This window comes from Lissotriton helveticus, chromosome 7 (assembly GCF_964261635.1).
Source record: "Lissotriton helveticus chromosome 7, aLisHel1.1, whole genome shotgun sequence".
NCBI classification, from domain to species: Eukaryota; Metazoa; Chordata; class Amphibia; order Caudata; family Salamandridae; genus Lissotriton; species Lissotriton helveticus.
In genome coordinates this window covers 20,488,754-20,509,572 of record NC_136068.1, presented here as the reverse complement: position 1 = coordinate 20,509,572, position 20,819 = coordinate 20,488,754, and the positions used below count along the sequence as shown (strand labels likewise).

The 20,819-nt window shown below is 47.1% G+C and overlaps 1 protein-coding gene across 1 annotated transcript in view; it reads left to right on the top strand.

Annotated features, from left to right (window-relative positions):
• The window catches only part of LOC144768890 (cell adhesion molecule CEACAM8-like), a 251,593-nt gene that overhangs the window by 17,647 nt on the left and 213,127 nt on the right, over positions 1–20,819 (top strand). Inside the window, exon 2 of the mRNA XM_078652904.1 lies at positions 19,390–19,737. Coding sequence (XP_078509030.1) covers positions 19,390–19,737 — 348 coding nt within the window. The remainder of the gene's footprint in view (positions 1–19,389; positions 19,738–20,819) is intronic.

Genomic DNA, 20,819 nt, shown 5'->3' with positions numbered 1-20,819 from the left:
GTGCACTCCCAGTCATGCTCATGCCTTCTTGTGACGGCCTGCACTCCCATTTTCAATGCAATAGGTCTCGCGTAAATGCAAGTCCAATTGCATTGCCAATGCTTGTTTCCAGCCTGGGAGCCCTTTGCCGGCATTTTCAGCCCAAGCGCTATATGCTGACAGGCTTGAACTCCCTGTCTGCGGCGCGCCTGCGTCACTGCTCTGCAACGAGTTGATGTAACAGGGATGCTGGGTCAATGTTTAGCGTGCAGTTAGTGTATTCGTCGTACTAGTCCTCGTGCTTCCTTACATCGTGGACTGGTAGAAGAACGGCGACAGATGCCTATAACATGGCCAGTTGTTCCGGTGTCTTTAGTATGGGGCCGCGGGCGATGGAGAGAGCCCTGGGTGAGCGAAGCACACTCAGTTTTCGTGCGGAGGAATCGATCTGTCTTCTGCGGATGCCATGCTGCCATGTGCTGCTTTGTTTACAAAGAGGGAGATCAGGCTGCGAGTCTTGGGAAGCATGGGTGGGCCTGGAGCTTCTAAACCAAGAGACCGTCAAATTACTTTCTTCCACTGCATCTCGGTCAACCTGGACTAGTTTAGTCGACTCATGAATGTGAAGAACAGTTCAAGCAGCTGCAGAGAAGGAAGTGGGCCTCTGCAGGATAAGTATGCTGGCCCCATCAAAATCACAGACTCTCCGTTACCGCCACAGTTTTGTGGTCACTGATTCAACGTCTCTCCCATCTTCTTCTGACCATGCTACCACCAACCTTCTGAAGCAGATGCCATGTAACCCAGAAAGAAAAAATTAAAATAGTCATACATGCTTATACTCTGAAATAGAGCTGCAACAGAGCCATTATAGTGCTTTTGTGAATCCTTAAAAAGTGTCTGACATGGTCCCAACTCTGGTGTCTCACATCTACGTCCTCACTTGGGGGGTCATTAGGGTGGCGGGCAGGCAAAGTCCGCCCGCCATCCATTCATGGATTGGGACCACCCAATGTGGATGCGCCCGCCACACTGGCGGGTGCATCCTGCATTCCTGACATTGCGGCGGGCTGTGCTAATGTGGCTGGGGGTAAATGCAGAGCGGACTGTGGTTTTTAGCAGGCGGAACACCACCGCCATATGGGCGGTGGCGATCTTCCCGCTAACCTAATGACCCTCTAAGCCTTTGTCTTGGAAACAACCTGCTATTCCTTACCACAGCCCCCACCCCATGTCCCGGCCCCTCCCGTTACGCAGGGTTTTACTCATAATCGCAGCTTTACTGGACCGCGACGCCATACTTACATGTGAATTTTCTGTGATGTAATATTGCTCCAGTACCATGCAACTGGTAATCAGGGTCTTTGTGGATTGAACCAAATACTGGACTTAAGCTGGTTTCTAAGAGCAAAGTGGGCTGTTACTGCATTGTGATATGGTGTTACTTAAAGAGGTGAGCCCTAATTTGGAGCAGGGATGGGGTGGCCCTCGTGGTTATATGGGTGTCCCTGTGGTCAAATATTCTCTCCTAAATAAAACTGATAGGAAGATTTAACAATCATTGTGAACTGGAGGAGGAGCAGGGCACCTTAGGTGATAGGTCACCGCTTGGTCTAATTGTCTCCTGTCCACACGCATTATGCGCAATATTTTATCATCAAGCAATGATTAATCAATATTTAATTATTAGGCAACGGTTAATCAATATTTAATCATCAATCAAGGCTTAATACATATTTAATCAAGCAATGATTAGTCAATATTTTATCAACAAGCAATGATTAATGCATACTTCATCATTAAGCAATGATTAGTCAATATATGATCATAAAGCAATGATTAATCCATATTTCAGCATCAAGCACATATTAATCCATATTTCATCATTACGCAATGCTTAATCAATATCTGTTCATCAAGCAATGAGTAATTAGCATTTTATTATCAAGCACTGATGAATCCATACTTCATCATCAAGCAATGATTAATCAATATTTAATTATCAAGCAATGATTAATCCATACTTCTTCATCAAGCAATGATTAATCAACATTTGATCATCAAGCAATGATTAATCAATATTTGATCATCAACAGTGATTAATCAATATTTCCTCATCAAGCAACAATTACTCCATATTTCATCATCAAGCTTTAAATCCACTGAAAGTGTGAAGCGGGAACTGAGCACTGTCCAGCCAACAAGATTGTATTGTATTGTATTGTATATTGGATTTGTATAGCGCCATATCACCCAGGGGTCTCTAAGCGCTTTGCAGAGGATGAGCACAGTAATTAATGGGGATAGAGTTAGATATTACCCCATGCCTCCTGAAACAGCACCGTGTTTAGCTTTTTCCTGAAAGGTAGTAGTCTTGTTTCCTTGCGCAGGCTCTCTGGCAATTTATTCCATGCACTGGGAATTGTGTAAGAGAAAGTGCGCCCTCCTAAAGAGGATAGTTTAAAACGCGGGCAGACCAACAGTGCAGCATCTGTAGATCGTAGATTCCTGCTGGGAGCGTATGGGACTAAACGTTCCTTAATATATTTTGGGGCGTGTCCGTACAGGGCTTTATGCGTAATGCATAAGCCCTTAAATTTGGCCCGCTGTTTCACCGGCAGCCAATGGAGTTTATGAAGGAGGGGGGTGGCATAGGTCCTCCTAGGTAGGTTGAAGATTAGCCTGGCGGCGTCATTCATGACTATCTGAAGTCTACTCTGCAATTTTTGATGGATGCCGACATACAAAACGTTGCCGTAGTCCAGACGTGCCAGGATGAGTGCTGATACTGCTCTCCTAAGCGTTTCTGTCGACAAGATAGGTGAGAGTTTGCGCAGTTGTCTCATTAAGCCTACACACGTGCCTACTACGGCTGAGACCTGGGCTGACATAGTGAGGTTGGCATCCACGATCAGACCTAGGCTTTTTACTGCTTCTGCTGGTACTGGGGAAGGCCCTAGTTCAGTGGGCCACGAGAGATCGTTCCAAGGGCTAGATGCCGTTGTGATCGCCAGTACCTCGGTCTTGTCCGGATTTATTTTTAAGTAGTTGGCCGTCATCCAGTTCACGGTAAATTTTAAGATGTTTTGCATTCTCTGGTATGCCATTGGACAGTTGTCAATTTGGATGATGATCTGCGTATCGTCGGCGTAGTTGTATATACTGCAGTCCATCTGATTTAGTATTGAGATAAGAGGTTGCAGGTAAGCATTAAATAAAAGGGGTGATAATGCTGAGCCCTGAGGGACTCCGCATGTGATACCTGCTGCCTCCGATACCAGGTCAGCTAATTGCACTCTCTGAACCCGTTCGCAAAGGAAAGAGGTCAGCCAGGCATGGGCGGTGCCCTGGATACCGAGATCCCACATCCGCGACAACAGTAGGTCATGCTTGACCGTATCAAATGCCGCGGAGAGGTCTAACAGCACCAGGGCACACGTTTTTTTTTTGTCTGCTCTAAGTCTCAGGTCGTCCAGCACGGAAAGCATGACCAATTCCGTGCTATGATGGGCCCTGAAACCGGCCTGGTTGGGTTCCAACAGGAAGTTGTTTTCAAGGTGGTGAGAGAGGGTGGGCAAGACATGTTGTTCCAAAATTTTTGCTAGGAACGGTAGTTGTGAAATGGGTCTGTAGTTTTTTAGGATCTTTATATCTGCCCCAGCCTTTTTCAGGAGGGGGATCAGCCGGGCTTCCTTAAAGTAGGAAGGAACCTGTCCAGTTGTGAGTGAGCTGTTCAAGAGTGATAGTATATCATCCTCCAACCCTGACCAGGCTTGTTTGTAGATCCTCGGAGGACACGGGTCCGCCGGTGAGCCTGACTTGACTCGGCCCATCACTGTTCTCATAGTTTCCTTGGTGAGTAAGGGTAATGAGATCAGGGGCTGGGTGACCGATGGGATGATTTTAGTAGTAGAATCCTCACAGTCCAGTCTGGGGGTGGTCTCGATTTCTGACAGGAGTTCGGCTATTTTGATGGTAAAGAAAGACTGAAATTTTTGGCAGTCTTCTTGGGCAAAGGATGGGGACTGTTCCTTCTTTTTTCTTAGTTCTGAAAGGACCTTGAAGATTTCTTTCGGGGGATTCGATGATGTCGCAATTCTGTCTTCATAAAACTCAGCTTTCCTGGCTCTAATAGCTTGTTTATAGCTGGTTAATTCCTTGGCATATAAAGCCCGAGTGTTGGAATCATAATCCCTGCGCCAGGCTCTCTCTGTCCGACGCAGGGAGCGCTTCAACAGCCTCAATGCTTCATTAAACCAGGCACTCCACACCACTTGGAGTCAAGCTAGCCGGGCTGAAGAGAGGTGTTACCTCGAAACCGGTCCGGTCCTCGGATGCTTGATTCCGGTCTGGGAGAGATATGGCTGTTGTAGTTCGGACTGGACTGTTCCCATGGGGCAACAGGGTCAGAGCTGATTTGCATAAAGCCATTATCTGACCCAGGGTGGTGTGGAGTGCAAAAAAACGATGGATTTGGGCCCAGATCTTTTGACTGGGGGAGTGTGTGACATTGATCCACATTCAGTCCATCACTTGTTGTTTTTTGTCATTAAACCAGGGAGCACCTTTACCCTTATCTCTGATTTTAACCTTTCGAGCTGGTGTCACCGCCTCAATGGCACTTTCCAGTTTTTTTGACAGTTTAAGACTGGCTGTCTCGGTGTCGTCCTCTGGTAGTCTATTAAAGTGAGACGGTAGTTTCTCTAGGGTGGAGATAAGTGTGTCAGAATTGATTGTGTTCCACCTTCTCACTACCTGCCACTCAGCAGTAGGTGGTGCACATTGCCCTGGGAATGCTATTCTACCCTGCAACAGGTGATGATCCGACCATATGCAGGGCGAGATAGTAATAGGGCTCATCATTGGAACTGATGTCCAGATCAGATCCAATGTTTTGCCTTTCTCATGTGTTGGACCGGCCACACTCTGGATTAGGTCTAGCGAGATCATGGCCTCTTCTAGCTGTTTAGACAAAGCGTCTTTAGGGGACTCCTCCCAGTGGAGATTAAAGTCTCCCATAACCATGAGACCCTCGTACCTTGTTCGTAGGTCATGGACCAATCCCAGAAAAGGCTCCATGAAGGCTGGGGGGGTCCTTGGGGGGCGGTAAACTAGGAGTATCACCAAGCAGTTGGTGGCCGAACAAAGCTTGACTCCCAGAATATCCGCACCCTCCAAACTTTCTGCACAGATGGTCTCGGTTTTAAATGATTTGTTATATAGAAGGGCGACACCCCCTCCCTTCCTACCATCTTTCCTATTATGAGTAATGGCGCTGAAGTTAGGCGGCAGTGCTGCCACTAAGTCGGGCATGGAAGATCACTTCTCACATATCTTGAATTCAAACTTAAAATCCTTCTCTTGAATATAACTCAGTTTTTAACCTGGCCTGATCCAATTCCTGAAAAAAAAAAAAATTTAGCAGCAAACACTGCAGCTACGGACTGCTTAGCAAGCACTGGCAAAGCCAATACACCTGCTATGGGAAGTGCTTGTATGAGCTTGTTGCCACCAGCCTACCTGAATAGATAATATAAGAGGCCAGTGGTGCTGGAACACTTTTCATAAGAGGGTGGGGGTAGTTGCTGTCATCAATGTTATATCACCGAAGTCATAGAGATTGGGGAAATTCCCAGCGGCACTCTAAAAACAGGTGTAGCAAATGTGCCATTCAGCAAGGGAGTGGTAAGGGTGTGGTATGTTGCCGGTGGTGCATTTTGGTGTATTTGTGAGGTAGTGCACTGTCATTTACAGAAAGTACATTTTGTGTTGAAATACATCTCACAAACTGTAACGTGTGGATACCCATTTTCAGCGGATATTTATCATCTGTGAATCACAATGCCAGGTGTCTTGATTTATTTTAATCCTATTGAAATATTTGATTCCATGATCACACTTCAGAATTACAAAACCATGTGCTTCATTTGTTCTTTCCTAATTGATGATATATTTTAAAGTATGGGTACAGTTTGTTTACAGGTATTTATGTTGTTGTGTGGTACGAAAAAACTGACATCCTACAGCCTTTCCTTTCCCCTCCTCTACCCAAGCATGATTGTCACCTAGGAAACTTTAACAAAATCCTCTCACTTTGCATTCAAATAAAAGACAAATTTGTCAGAAGACACAGCCAGACATCTGACCTCTGTCTTTCAATTCACAGCAAATGTGACAAAAAAAACACAAAGGGCCTGATTCACAGAACTAACTTAAGACAAAATCCTAAACTTACTACCATTTTGGTATTCACAGAAGGCACTTACTCATTTTGGTAGTCACAGAAGTTAGGAGTCCTAACTTTACTACTCCTAAACTGAGAAAAATCCTAACTCTAAGACTTTCGGTATTCACAGAAGGCATTTAGGAGTCCTAAAGTTAGGACTCCTAACATCTGTGAATACTGAGGTGAGTAAGTGCCTTCTGTGAATACCAAAATGGTAGTAAGTTTAGGATTTTGTCTTATGTTAGTTCTGTGAATTGGGCCCAAAATCTAAACGCATTTATACTGCTCATTCAATTTATTGGGGCAACTGAAGAGTCAGGCTTGAAAAAAGGAAATCTCAAGAAAATTACTCTGGACTCACACAGGCCAGAGCCTGCACCTAGACCAAGTAATGCAAAATCTGGGGAACACTCTGTTCTTTATGTCACTAGTGAATGGAAGATGGGATGGAATAGAGGTGTAATTTCCTACACCGATAAACCTTAATGTTAGCAACAACAGTTATATACTTTGAAACAGATGTAACACTGCCTTTGGGTGGGAGGTATTATTTGCCATTCCTGTGTTATTTCTGAGTCTATAATCCTATCTCATGCACCGGGCATGAGGCTTCACTGCTCACACTTCATGCCCCTGAGAACCAAGGCCCAGTTACTGATGTCCCCTCAGGACAATAAGGAGGAAACAGTTTCAGGGACATAAATCCTCACAAGGTGCTATACTTCATCCTGGGATTGTGTCCCTTGCTAGGCGGCGGTGCAATGTCTAACGGGCACCTCAACAAGAGCCCTGCAGTCAGATAAATTAAAGAAATAATTATTTTTACAACTCCTGATAGGACTTATACAGCACTTACTACCCCTATGTGGGGTGCTGAGGGGCTAGCCTGCAGGAGGAGCATGCTACACCGTGTGCGGGGTGTGGTTGGGAGAATGCTGTTGTTGTTTTGATCCTATGTGCGAAGTGTTTCCATGTTGTGCGTGATGACCACCGAGGTTCGGTTATTGTGTTACTGGACTCAGCGCTTAGCAGTGCGTTGGATGATGAAGTGTAAGAGACAGATGCACAGTTATATTGTTTTCAAGTGTAATTTACAAACGCACAGTTTTGTGGTTTTCAGCACGCTGGCAGCTTGGTAAGCTCTTCAGGTTCCTTTATGGCATTTCGTATTATATATTCAGCTTAGCTGGTTACTGCACTCGGTTGTCCAAGCTAGGATTTTGTGTATAGTTGTGGCCCTGAGCTGGCTCGTTTGGAGGGAGAGAGAATCAGAGACCTCTCCAGGGATGGGAATTTTTATTATCATCCCATATCTGAGTGTCTTTGTGAGATCTAAAGATGCAATCAGAGTGTATAGATATTTGGACCTTGCAGTGAATGGACTATGTCAGAGTCCTCCGAAAGTGTCCAGTGAAGTGTGACAGATCCCTTCAGTTATACCATGTATGTTCATTTGGTGATGTTTAGTTTTTGGCTGTGCAGTGCTGGTGATGGACAACCCTGATAGCAGATATGTCTGATGTAAATTTAATTGGTATAAGTTACAATTAGTTGCTGACCGCTGCATCATATCGTTTTAGTATTGTTGTGGGTCATATAAGTTATATATGGAAGTACATGACTATATAATGCCCCAGCGGTGAGTTGGTCAGCCCTTTTTTGCCTACTTGTGTAATGAAAGCCTTTTGCTGTTTGGGTTAGTTGAGTTGGTTGCAAGTCGTGGGTTGTAAGCTGGGAGCTGCGCTTGATTATATGATTCTCTCTTGGCTCCGTTGTCTGTCCGTAGGTGGTGCATTTATCTGGGAAGTAGCCAAGTTGACAACTGACTTCTGAAGTGGATATGCTCCTGGGTGCTTCTAATGCTAGTTGGCAGTCAGTTCCAGAACCTGGGAGCTTGTACTGAGAAAACGGTGCCTACTACATAGTTCTTTTGCTAAGGTGGTACGATGATAAGGGGTGCAAGCCTGGAGCGCAGTGTTCTGTTTGGTTGTGCGCTTAAATTGAACTTGTAGGTATATCAGTCATTTGCCTTAGGAGTCTCTGTGTCCAATGCAGAGTGCCTTGAGCATTGCCCTTCTAGCTATAGGTAGCCAGTGAAGCAATTACAGGACCGGGGTCATACACTCTCTTGGGTGAAGGCAGAGAACAAGCCTTTCAGCAGCATTTTGGATGAGTTGGGCTTTGTCTACAATGAATGCGAGTGCGTCAAGCATAGTCAAGCTTGGAGATTGATACAAGTATGAGGATGGCTTGCAGTTTATGTTGGCATACAAGGTATGGTGTTTTCATTTTGTGAACTGCATTCTTTGCGACGTTGATAGCATGTGGTATCAAGGATAAGTCTAAATCCATGGCTACTTCTAGGTTTTTAACTTCTCTTGATCTTTTCGAAGGTGCTCAGGCCATATGGCGGTAGCCTGGTGGTTTTGCCCTTGTCCACATGTCATAATCTAATTTGTGGAATTGAGCTTTAGATTGTTCTATATCCCCGAAGAGTTTATTGTTCGAAGGCTGTAATCAGGTTTTGAGTTGTAGAGGTCTTTGGGGCTATCCATTTTTAAAATTATTTGGGTGTCATCTCCCTAGCTGAAACATGTGAGGTTGTAAGATTTAGTGAGGGGGGTTAGGTACATGTTGAATAATAGAGGGGATTTGATGGAGCCCTGAGGAACTCCACAGTGCTGTGTGTGAAGAGGTGACATCAAAGGGGGTAGGTAGACTACACTTTGTCAGTCTATTACATACGAAGCAATCAACATTAAAGAATGTTCTTGGATTCCATTATTGTGAAGCCTTTGCAGAAGGGTGTGGTGGTGGGCAGCTTCAGAAGCAGCAGATACATCCAGAAGTAATAAGGTAGCCACTCCCTTTTGGCCACTGTCAGTTTTAGATCATTCCCAGATGGATATAAAGGCTGATTAGATGCCTCTGCCTGGTAAGAACTGACTGTTGGTCTGACAGTAAGCCATAATGTTCTGTAAAATTTGAGAATTAAGTAAACACTCCTAAGAATGATCCTTTTAATATGAGCCTGCAATTTGCTGGATCTGATGGGTCAACGTTTTTCTGTTTGAGGAGAGGTCTGATGTAGGAGGATTTGAGCTCAGGTGGGAATGAACCTTGTTGAGGGACGTGTTGAGTAGGCATCTGGCTACCTCTGCTGCACAGGTCGAGCAACGGATATCTTTAAAGACTCTTGGTGGTGTTAGATCTGATTGCGATCCTGATGGTTTGACTGCAATAAAAATTCAGAGGAATTCTATTTGTAACAGGGTGTGAAAGTATGCCTTGAGGGATGGTTACTGTTGTCTCTTTCTGTAGTGGTTATGTTGCATATTACTGTGGTGTTGTCTGTGTTCTCCTTCAAGTAATTTTCAATCTTCATCATTTGTGTTAGATCAATTCATTGGTGATTAGGCCACTGAAGCCTTGTGATCATGGTGTTTCTATGTTTAGGCACCCTAGATTGTGGACGTCAATTAGATGTTTATTTCCTTACAGTTATGCTCGTGGAGAAGTGCTGTGTTTTTGTGGTTTGATGGCTCTCTTATAGGCTCTGGCATAGTGCCGCAGCATGCTTTTGTCTGCTTTATTGCTTGATTTTCTCTATTTGTGTTGCGGTATGTTCAGTTGTGTTTCATTCTTTTGATATTGTCATTACCTCACAGTCTGTTCCTTTTGTTGTCAATTTTGGATTTGGTGTTTGTTGGTATATGTTTGTCCTGAGCAGTGGAGACCCAGTTGTAGAAGGTGTGCATGTTTTTTGATTGCATGTTTCTCTGTGTTTTTACAAGGTGGGTGTTGAGTTCCTGCTAACATTTTTCTTCATGCTGCTGGCAGCCGATCAGAGCTCTTGCACCGGAGCCAAATGGGTCAATGGTAAAAAAGCTTCGTAGTCTAATCAGAACACCCTGTTTCTCAAAATTGTGTTTGAGGGACTCTTATGAGAGTCTCTTGAATCCAACCATCCTGAAATAAAAATATTTTTGAGACTTATTATCTCAAAAACTACTGCACGGATATACACCAAATCACACAAAGCACTCTTTCTGGACCAAGGTCCAGCTTCCTGCCAAATTAGGTGTCATTCCGTTTTGCAATTTTTGCGCTAGCACTGTTAAAAAAAGTCTACGGTAAATGAATGGAGATTTTGGATTTTGGGACCTCATTTTTTTGGGTCTTCACTTGATGGATCACTCTGAAACTTTCTGTGCACAAAATGCAACAACCAGAAAAACGTTTTGTAAAATTTTGTGGATGTTCACCAAACAGCAACCAAAGTTATTTGCAACACAAGAAATAAATTTCCTGTCGAAACGCCAAACTAACTATAACTACCCAGTGGCAACTGTAACTGGGTAATATATATATTTTTTTCTCACTGAGTTTATGAAATTTTTTTAAAGGTAAAGTAAGAACGTATTACAATTTCTAACTATGATATCACTTTAACCTGAGTTTTTTTCAGTAAATTTCTATGGGTTTTTTAACGTAAAGTTCTATGATATTACCATATGTAAAGCTGACCCCACACCACGAATGGCCTTCCACCGTGTGTGACATATGGTTGGCAGCATGCCCCATCCACCTTCACCCCTCTTGCAGGCAGTTAAAGACACAAGGGGCTGGCTACAGGGCCTAGACTACCTCCAACAGTGGAATGAGATTGCCCATAAGAAGCCAATGCAGATACTCAGACCCAACCCAGTTATTTAATATTTTTCTCTCGTGGGCATTTTGGGGGTGTCTTACAGGAACTTGCGAGGCCCCTGCTTGCCTATAGGACGCCTGTGGCCATGCTAGCTCCCGCAAGACTCCTGTGGGATTGCAAAGCCATAAAATTGTGTTTTTTTTTAGATTTGGGCCCACATACTCCTACCCTTTCCCCTTTATACCTTATTAATTATTAGTTTTCAGCAGAGGGGAACCGAGTACTTAAGTACTATAATGATGGCCGCAACATTTCTCTTAATGTTGCGGCCAGATAATCAGAGTGTTCATTCTCACAGGACGTGCGGGAGCCTGTTTCTCCCGTAGGAGCAAGACAACCAATGGGGAAAAAAGCACTCAACCAATCACATGGCTCCATTTCAAATGTTCATGAATGCACGACTTACTGGAGAATTTCGCAAACCCAACCATACAAATATTTTACAGCTTTATTTCTCCAAAATTCCTGAACAGATTTACAGCAGTACAGAAAATATATGGTTTCTAGGCCATGATCTAACTTCCTGCAGCATTTGTTGTAATTCCGTTCAGCCGTTTGGGCTGCAGACCTTTCAAAAACAGTCTATGAAAAATGCATGGAGATTTTTCTAAAAAGAGTGCTTTTTTTGGAAAGTTTCATGAAGACTCATCGCCCGGCACCAAAATTATTAGGAAACCAAAAAAATGCATCTCCTCTGGAAGCATAATCCTAACTATACCTATCTTGTGGCAACCACCACCGGGTAATAGTTAGGTAATTATAGTTTGGTCAGACTTTCCATAGTAAAAGGATTGTTTTTGTTTCTTTAATAACTTTGACACCATTTGATGAATCTGAACAAAGAATTCCAAAAGAAAGTACATCTACTTTGGCTCCTGCATAGAACGTTTTCATCCACTATGTTAAGTGGGGGCCAGGAAAGAGAAGAGTCCCAAAAGTGGGATTTCTCATGTTAATTCTAACAGGACATTTTGCACTCCCGTAAAGAAAGAATGGCTGAATGGAGCTACACCAAATTAGCAAAGAGTTCAAACTATTCAGAAAGAGTGCTGTTTGTAATTTGGTGTTAATTCGTTCAGCCGTTTTAGAGAGATTAGTGTTTAAAAAGGTATTTCGGGTGGGTATGAAAAGCTGGTAAAAAGTTAGAGATATCTAGACTGATGTACTTTGAATGGTCTATGTAAGGTGGATGGGTGGGTCCTGATTGGCCAGTTACAACATGGAGAATATGTTGAGTCCTGATTAAAAAAACATCAATTGTCACGCAAGAGGGCAGGGTGGGCACACCCTGAGCCCCATGGTCATGTGAGACTGAGAGGACCCCTTCTAAAGACATTTTTTATTTAAACAACGTTATCACGGGTAACGCGATACCATGTCTTGTACCACAGTACCCACCACGGGACCCTTTGTGGTGTTGTGGTACCGGTACTGCTGAACCAGGTTCTGGCACCGTAGTAACTACAACCCATTTATTTATTTTGATTTTGATTTCCGCTGTACCCCTGAGGGGGGATGGCCAAAGGTTTCTTTATAATGACATTATCGTTAGATGTTGAAATGAAGTAAGACCTAATGTTTAAAAATAGAAAACACTGAGATTGGCCAGTTATAGTTTAGATATCATCAGTGTGTCATCAGTGGTGTCATTTGAGATGTAATATGTGAGGTCATAAGCGGTGCATGATAGGGGTGTAACTTCTCGTTAGTTCCATGAACTATAATTGGTGATTTTCGGTGTTTTTGGGAGGTTTTAATTAAAACATCGGGACATATTACCAACGATTAGCGATATTTATCGCTAACGATGCTTAGCAACGAATTTTTTAACGCTAAGCATCGCCGGAAATTATCGCTGAGATAACTTGCTATTAGCAAGGTTTATCTCAGAAGTGATAAAAATCCTCGCGCTAACTGCCAATTGAGAGATTATCGCTGGAAAACCAACGATAATCTCTCGAAGTTTGGCGTTATCTTGATGATAGGGGCACACAAACTTAGCCATGATATCCACCTTCCATAGGATATCATGGCTAAGTCAGGAAAATACCAGGTGTAAAAAAAGCAGTGCTAACCGCGGTTAGCGCTACTTTTTTTTTTATCACTAACAGGGTTAGCGAAATCCTTGATAAAAGGAGAAATGTCGCTTAACAACATTTCTCCTATTATTTTTCTCTGGAACGCCCCCTTTGCATCTCATTAGAGATGCAAGCGGAAGCGTAGAGAACAAGGGTGCTAACATGCGAATTTGGGTGTTAGCACCCTGTTGCTGATAGGGAGATAATTTTATCTCCACTTTCTTGACTTTTAAATCCAAAAAAGCGGAGATAAATCCCTTGATAATATGCCCCATCATTTCTTATTTCATTTCAACAACTGACTATAAGATAACCCATTCCAAATATTATGCCTCTTTTTTTTCTGAGAAAATCAAGATAGGAGGCCTTTTCCACACCTGAAAAATACAAAAATACCCTACCTCGGGAGTAATTACTAGTGCAGCCAAGAGACAGTCACAATTTAATAGACCTAATAAAACCTGAGAACCTGTTGTTCGCGATTATTGGAAATGATAAATGGCACTTATTTCGAGTTTTTGGAGCATAACATGCAGGTTTGGTGTTTATTGCATAAAACGTCGCATGCCACAATAAAATCCGCACTCTGGATTCCCCTGTTAATTCCTGCAGGTTTGATGTACTGATATTTAGCAAAGGGTGAAGACTTTATTGTGCTCCACAATTACCAGCTGTGGTGAACCATGGACAACTTGGAGTTTCAACCTCTGCAAAGAGGGTTTTTCTTCGGGTTTCCAACAATTCTGCCGATTCATAATTCTAGTAAACAATAATGGGGTAACCCTGTGTCCCTCAGAATCTGGGTTTGAATATGCAAAATCATCAATGGTTCTGTCAGGGATAAAACTATTCCTTTGCAGACAGCAGATCAATCAAAGAATAATATATAAAGCAATTATTCTTTGATTGATCTGCTGTCGTCAAAGGAATAGTCGTATCCCTGACAGAACCATTGCATTCATAATTCTAGGCCCCTGGGGTAAGGAATGTGACAGGTATTGTTTTGAGATTTGTTGTGTGATTGTTAAGCAACATAAGAAACAAAAACTTGATAAGTGGAATGTGTGAATTCATCTCAGGTAATTTATTGAAGTATTTTTGCCCACCATGCAACCTCAGACAGGAACCAGCCATATGCAGGACACCCCCACGCCGCACGGCCCTCCAGCTGTAGGCGCCCCCTCGCTGCTGCCCCCATCTGTGCCTCATTGTATTTCGTTTGTATTTCCCCCATCTGTGCCTCATTGTATTTCGTTTGTATTTCCGCCTTCTGTGCCTTCATTGTACTTCGTTTTTTTTACCTCCCCCATCTGTGCCTTCATCCCTGTTTCACAGTAGTGTTGGGCTCGTAGTGTTTCTCAGCGATTCTGCCGGTATTGTTCCCCTGTTGTGACCCCCCCTCCGCCCCCCGCTTCCCGCCGCTGCTCCCTCGCGGCCATGCCCCCTTTTATTTCTGAGTCCCCGTTGGCCGCCCCGCTCCCGCCTCCCAGCTGCTCCTCCCTCCCACTTGGCCCTATATAGAGCCCGCACGGCGCAGGTGAGTGTGCCTTGACCTCAGGACACCCCCACACCGCACGGCCCTCCAGCTGTAGGCGCCCCCTTGCTGCTGCTCGCTCTCCCTTATGCCGCTGCCCCCATCTGTGCCTCATTGTATTTCGTTTGTATTTCCCCATCTGTGCCTCATTGTATTTCATTTGTATTTCCCCCATCTGTGCCTCATTGTATTTCGTTTGTATTTCCCCCTTCTGTGCCTTCATTGTACTTCGTTTTTTTTACCTCCCCCATCTGTGCCTTCATCCCTGTTTCACAGTAGTATTGGACTTGTAGTGTTTCTCAGCGATTCTGCCGGTATTGTTCCCCTGTTTCGACCCCCCCTCCGCCCCGCGCTTCCCGCCGCTGCCCCCTCGCGGCCCCGGCCCCTTTTTATTTCTGTGTCTCCGTTGGCCGCCCCGCTCCCGCCTCCCAGCTGCTCCTCCCTCCCACTTCGACTTATATGGAGCCAGCGCATACGCGCAGCGGTCACGCGCCGCGGTCACCCGCAGCGGGCGCGCCGATTGTGCACCAAAGGCAAGCCAAAGGCAAGCCCGTCTACGCCTGTCCGCGCCTGGACCGTGCCCAGCACCAGGACCCCTGGTCCATGTCAACGCCAACCCTCCCGACGGACCTACGACGCCGCCACCCTCCACGCACTCAACGCGGCCGGAACGCCGCCTGCTACCGAGCCACCCCGAAATGCACCCACGGACCCTTCACCTGCCAAGCCTGCAAGTTCACCTGCCTCCGGACATGTACCGCACCCGACAAGCCGAAAACCAGCAGCAACCACCTCAAGTGCATCTTGCTAAACACCCGCTCCATCCACAGGCACGCCGGCGAACTCTGGAACCTGCTCAACACTACATCACCGGACGTCGCCTTCCTCATAGAAACCTCGATGAACGCTTCCTCACCGCCTGACATCATCATAGCCATCCCGGACGGATACAAAATCACCCGGAAGGACCGTGTAAACCAGACTGGAGGATGCATCGCCATCGTACACAAGAACACCATCCACATCACGACCAACCCCGACGACACCTTCACCGCCGCCGAACAACTCCACTTCCAGATCCACACCGACCCCAAGACCACCCTCAGAGGCACCCTCATCTACAGACCCCCGGGACTACAGACACAATTCAGCGAAGACATCGCAGACTTCATCACCCCGCACGCCCTCCCCTCCGCTGACTACATCCTCCTAGGAGACCTCAACTTCCACCTGGAGAACAACAAGGACAGCAACACCACCACCCTGCTGGTCAACCTCGCCAACCTCGGACTCAAGCAACTGGTGAACACCCCCACCCATTACGCTGGCCACACGCTTGATCCCGTCTTCTCCTCCAGCAAGCACATCTCTTTCAGCCACTCCACCTTACTCGACTGGACTGACCACAGCTGCATCCACTTCAGCTTCAGAAGAACAACGACCCACCACCACCACCCACAACAGATTCCTCGAAGGAGCTGGAGCAAGATCACCACCGACCAGCTCACCACCGACCAGCTCACCACCTCCCTCCGCCAGAACCCGCCCACCAGCACAACGGACCCTAACGAAGCAGCCAGCAACCTCACACAGTAGCTCACCAACTGCGCAAATGACCTCGCACCACTGACGAACCCTCCCAGCAGACCCGGTAGCAAGAAAACCTCCTGGTTCACCGACGAACTCAAGAACTCCAAGAAGAACTGCCGCACCCTTGAGAAAGCCTGGCGTCATGACCAGACCACAGACAACATGACTGCCCTCAAGCACGCCACCCGCAAACACCACCAGCTGATCCGCACCACCAAGAAGACAGCATTCACAGAACGACTGGACAACAACGCCCACAACAGCAAGGAACTCTTCGGCATCGTCAAAGAGCTCTCCAACCCCAGCGCCGGAAACAACAACATCACCCCCTCGCAAGACCTCTGCGACTCACTCGCCTCTTTCTTCCACCGCAAGACCGCCGATATACACAACAGCTTTGTCGCACCTACCACGCACCCAAACACCAAACCAACGCCCCCACCACCATCCTCTGTGCCTGGACCCCGATCAGCACCGAAGACACCACCCGCACGATGAGCACCATCCACTCCGGATCACCAACAGACCCCTGCCCCCACCACGTCTTCAACAGCGGACCCCACCGACCTCAAGAACTACTGCCCCATCTCGCTCCTCCCTTTTCCCGCCAAAGTTATCAAGAAGACCGTCAACAGACAGCTTGCCGCCTTCCTCGAGACGAACGGATCCCTCGACCCCTCGCAGTCCGGGTTCCGAGCCAACCACAGCACCGAGACCGCCCTCATCGCAGCCACTGACGGCATCAGATCCCTGCTCGACAACGGGGAAACAGTGGCCCTCATCCTCCTGGACCTCTCTGCAGCGTTCGACACTGTCTGCCACCGCACCCTAGTGCAGTGCCTCAGCAACATCGGAGTCCAAGAGAAGGCACTGGAGTGGATCATCTCGTTCCTCGCCGGAAGAACCCAGAGATTCCGCCTCCCCCCATTCAGATCAGAGGCCACCGAAGTCATCTACGGTGTACCACAAGAATCATCACTCAGCCCAACCTTCTTCAACGTCTACATGAGCCCTCTCGCAGCCATTGCACGCAAACACAACCTCAACATCATCTCCTACACCGACGACACCCAGCTGATCCTATCCCTCACCAACTACCCCACCACCGCCAGAACCAGCCTACACGAAGTGATGAAAGACGTCGCCGAGTGGATGAAGAACAGCCACCAGAAACTGAACTCAGACAAGACGGAAGTCCTCATCCTGGGATCATCGCCCTCCACCTGGGATGACTCCTGGTGGCCGCCTGCCCTGGGCAATGCACCCAAACCAACGGACCACGCACGCAACCTGGGCGTCATCCTGGACTCCTCCCTCGTGATGACCAAGCAAGTGAACGAAGTCTCATCATCCTGCTTTAACACCCTGCGCATGCTCCGAAGATCTTCCGATGGATCCCCACCGAAACCAGGAAGACGGTCACCCAGGCCCTCGACACCAGCCGTCTGGATTACGGAAACACCCTCTACGCTAGAACCACGGGCAAACTCCAGAAAAGACTCCAGCGCATCCAGAACGCCTCAGCACGGCTCATCCTGGACATCCCGTGCCGCAGCCATATCTCCCCCCACCTGAAAGACCTGCACTGGCTCCCCGTCAACAAGAGGATCACGTTCAGACTCCTCACCCACGCACACAAGGCTCTCCACGACTTGGGCCCGAAGTACCTCAACAGCCACCACACCTTCTACACACCCACCCGCCAGCTCTGATCCGCCAGCCTCGCCCTCGCCTCCGTCTCAAGAATTTGGAAATCCACCATCGGAGGAAGATCCTTCTCCTACCTGGCAGCCAAGACATGGAACTCCCTCCCCACTCACCTACGGCTGACCCAAGTTCACCTCTCCTTCAGGAAACTACTCAAGACCTGGCTGTTCGAGCAGTAGCGACCCCCCCCCCCCTCAGCTCCTTGAGACCCTTACGGGTGAGTAGCGCGCTATACACATTTCTATGATTGATTGACTGATGATGATGCAAATCAGCAAATAGGTACAGTCCGTCCGGAAAGGCCAAGCCAGGTCCCCTCTGAACCAAAATACAAGCAGCACCAAACCAGCTCTATTTGGGCCTCTTCAGCCGGGTGCTGCTTGGTTCCAGAGGAGCAGTGATCATAGTGCCCATTGGGTAGTGGTCATAGGGCCATGTGCATTGCGCAGTGATCATGAGGCCCTGTACATCACGCAGAGGTCATTGGGCCATGGGCATCGCACTGAGTAAAAGAAGAAAGTGATGGCTGGACCTCTTGAGTCAATCTCAACCTCTGGCAATTTCTTGGGGTTGGAATCAAGGTCATCTTTGTGTGCCCACTAGGGGCAATCAGAGATATCTTGGCACTAGGACCAATACAAGGAGAGGGAGGCAAACAGGAGTGAAGAGCAGAGGAAGATGCTAGGACAGCTGGCTGAAGGCTAGATAGATGATATGTTCTTGGTAGGGCGGGGAGGGGGGTGTTTCAGAGCTCCTGAGAAGAGAGAGTAGATGCTGAGAGTTTGGGATCACATTTCTTAGAAAGCTGTAATGACGAAAGGGCTGACAGAGAGGAGATTGTTCTTCCACATACAACACTCTGTGAATAAGGCAGGGAGTTTTGAAGAGTTTCATTGGACACCAGAGGAGATGGTACTTACCAGGTGTGGTAAATGTCACACCTTAGTGTGACCAACCTCTAATTGATGCGTACATCACTCCTTGTCTCAGCTCATAGTAGCAACACTGGTGAAAACCTAGTGGTACAGCAGTGCATAATCTGTACTGGTGCTAGCTGGTGTGGCACCAGCGCTAATCTATGGAGGATTATTGCCCATTATGTGACTTAGACCCAGGACAAGAGAGAGAGAGTCAGAAAAGGGAGAAAGAAGGATGAAAATTACCCATCAAGATGAGGGTAAGGAAGCAGGAAGTGTAGGGTGGTAGAAGAAAGAGGCAATGAGGCAGCAGCTACATGCAGGAAACGTCTCCAACAAAAGAGGTTTAAAAAAAGGCACTGTGACCAGGAAAAAAGGGTCATGGAGTCTACGTCAAAAAGTAATGGGTTAGAATATGCACCACTTCTGTCCTGACAGTGGATTACCAGGTCCCCTCTGGTCATCCACTTGGTTCCTTGCACCCTGGGATCACACCCTCCTCCCCTCTGTGGACACGCGCTCTACACCCGCAGGCTGGCTATGTTGAGGTCCATCATCCCCTGTGACAACCAGGTGTTGACGTCACGTTTCACAGCACTGTAATGATGTCTCTCTTCGGTGTTTTTTTTCAGCCTGGGTGACGTCAGTCTGGGTGACGTCATTGTTCCAGTGCACGGCGGCGCAGCTGTCAATCACTCCAGATGTGGTGACTGCGGCGGTGGGAGACATCGTCACCCTGTCTCTGCGGTACGAGGGGGGCTTCCGGTACTGTAACTGGTACAGGAGCGGAGGGACAGACGCAAAGGACCAAATCCTCGGATTGGATGGCAGCGATCGTACCTACGGTCTTAAATACACTGACAGGGAGGCAGCGCTCCCGGACGGGTCTCTGCGGATCACAGATGTGCAGACGAATTACACTGGAAACTACACCGTGCAAATGACAGTGGACTCGAGGGGGCTACAGGAGGCGACAGCACAGCTCAGGGTGTACGGTAAGTTAAATGTATTTTTTTCTCACATCTGGATTATTAGACTGTTTTCCAGGCCTGATAGTGGGGGAGGTATTTCTGACAAAAAACTTTCTTATATCACCTTCAACACCACTTATGATGGTTGCACAGAGACCTAGGGGCACATTTACAATAAGTGGCGCATCCCTGCATATCAGCAGGGATGCGCCACTTATTGTGCGCCATGCCTCCGCCACCATGGATGCGCCGCATTTACAAAAACGGCACAGATGCGTGATGCATCTGTGCCGTAAAAGTGACGCATTACTGGAGTTTGGTCGCAAGCGCGACGCAGCTCCAGCAATGCTCTGGGGGACCCTATCTTTACAATGCTGAGTCAATCCTTACGACGGCTTCAAGCAGGCACAGGGTTTTGACGCAGCATGGGCCCAAAAGTGACTTGGTGAGATCTTGTAGATTTCACTCAGACACTTTTGGAAGACGTTCCTGCGCTGGAACGCCCCTCCCTGCGCAGGAACGCCTCCTTCTGGCGCAGGGCTTAACAACATGACGCATCTGGGAGATGCGTCACGTTGTAAATACCGCGCACCATGGCGCATCTTTTGCGCCACCGCTGCGTCACAAAAGTGACGCAACAGCGGCGTAAAAAACACGCAAGGGGCTTGTAAATCTGCCCCCTAGTCTCAATGTACAGAGGGCTCAGAGCCGGGCCGGTGCATGCCACCTTTGTGTTCATTGTCACTCTCCTTTGCTTGCTTCTTATTAATAACCTGCTGAAAACTTGTCCAACCTCCAGTTCATGCCCTCATTACTTGTGTCCTTGCACTGTTTTTTTTTCAGGCACTACTTTTTGTTTTTTATTTAAGCACTCCACCAGAGTGCATATGTTTTCCAGCTGTTCCACCCCAGCTCCATGATCCATGCTACTCTCTCTCACCCATGTGCTTCTCCAACACGCACCTCCATCCTGCACTCACTCTTGAGTGCTTCTCCTCCTACTCTTTCTTCTCCCTCTACTCTTTCTTCTCCCTCTACTCTTTCTTCTCCCTCTACTCATTCTTCTCCCACTACTCTTTCTTCTCCCTTACTCGGACAAGACGGAA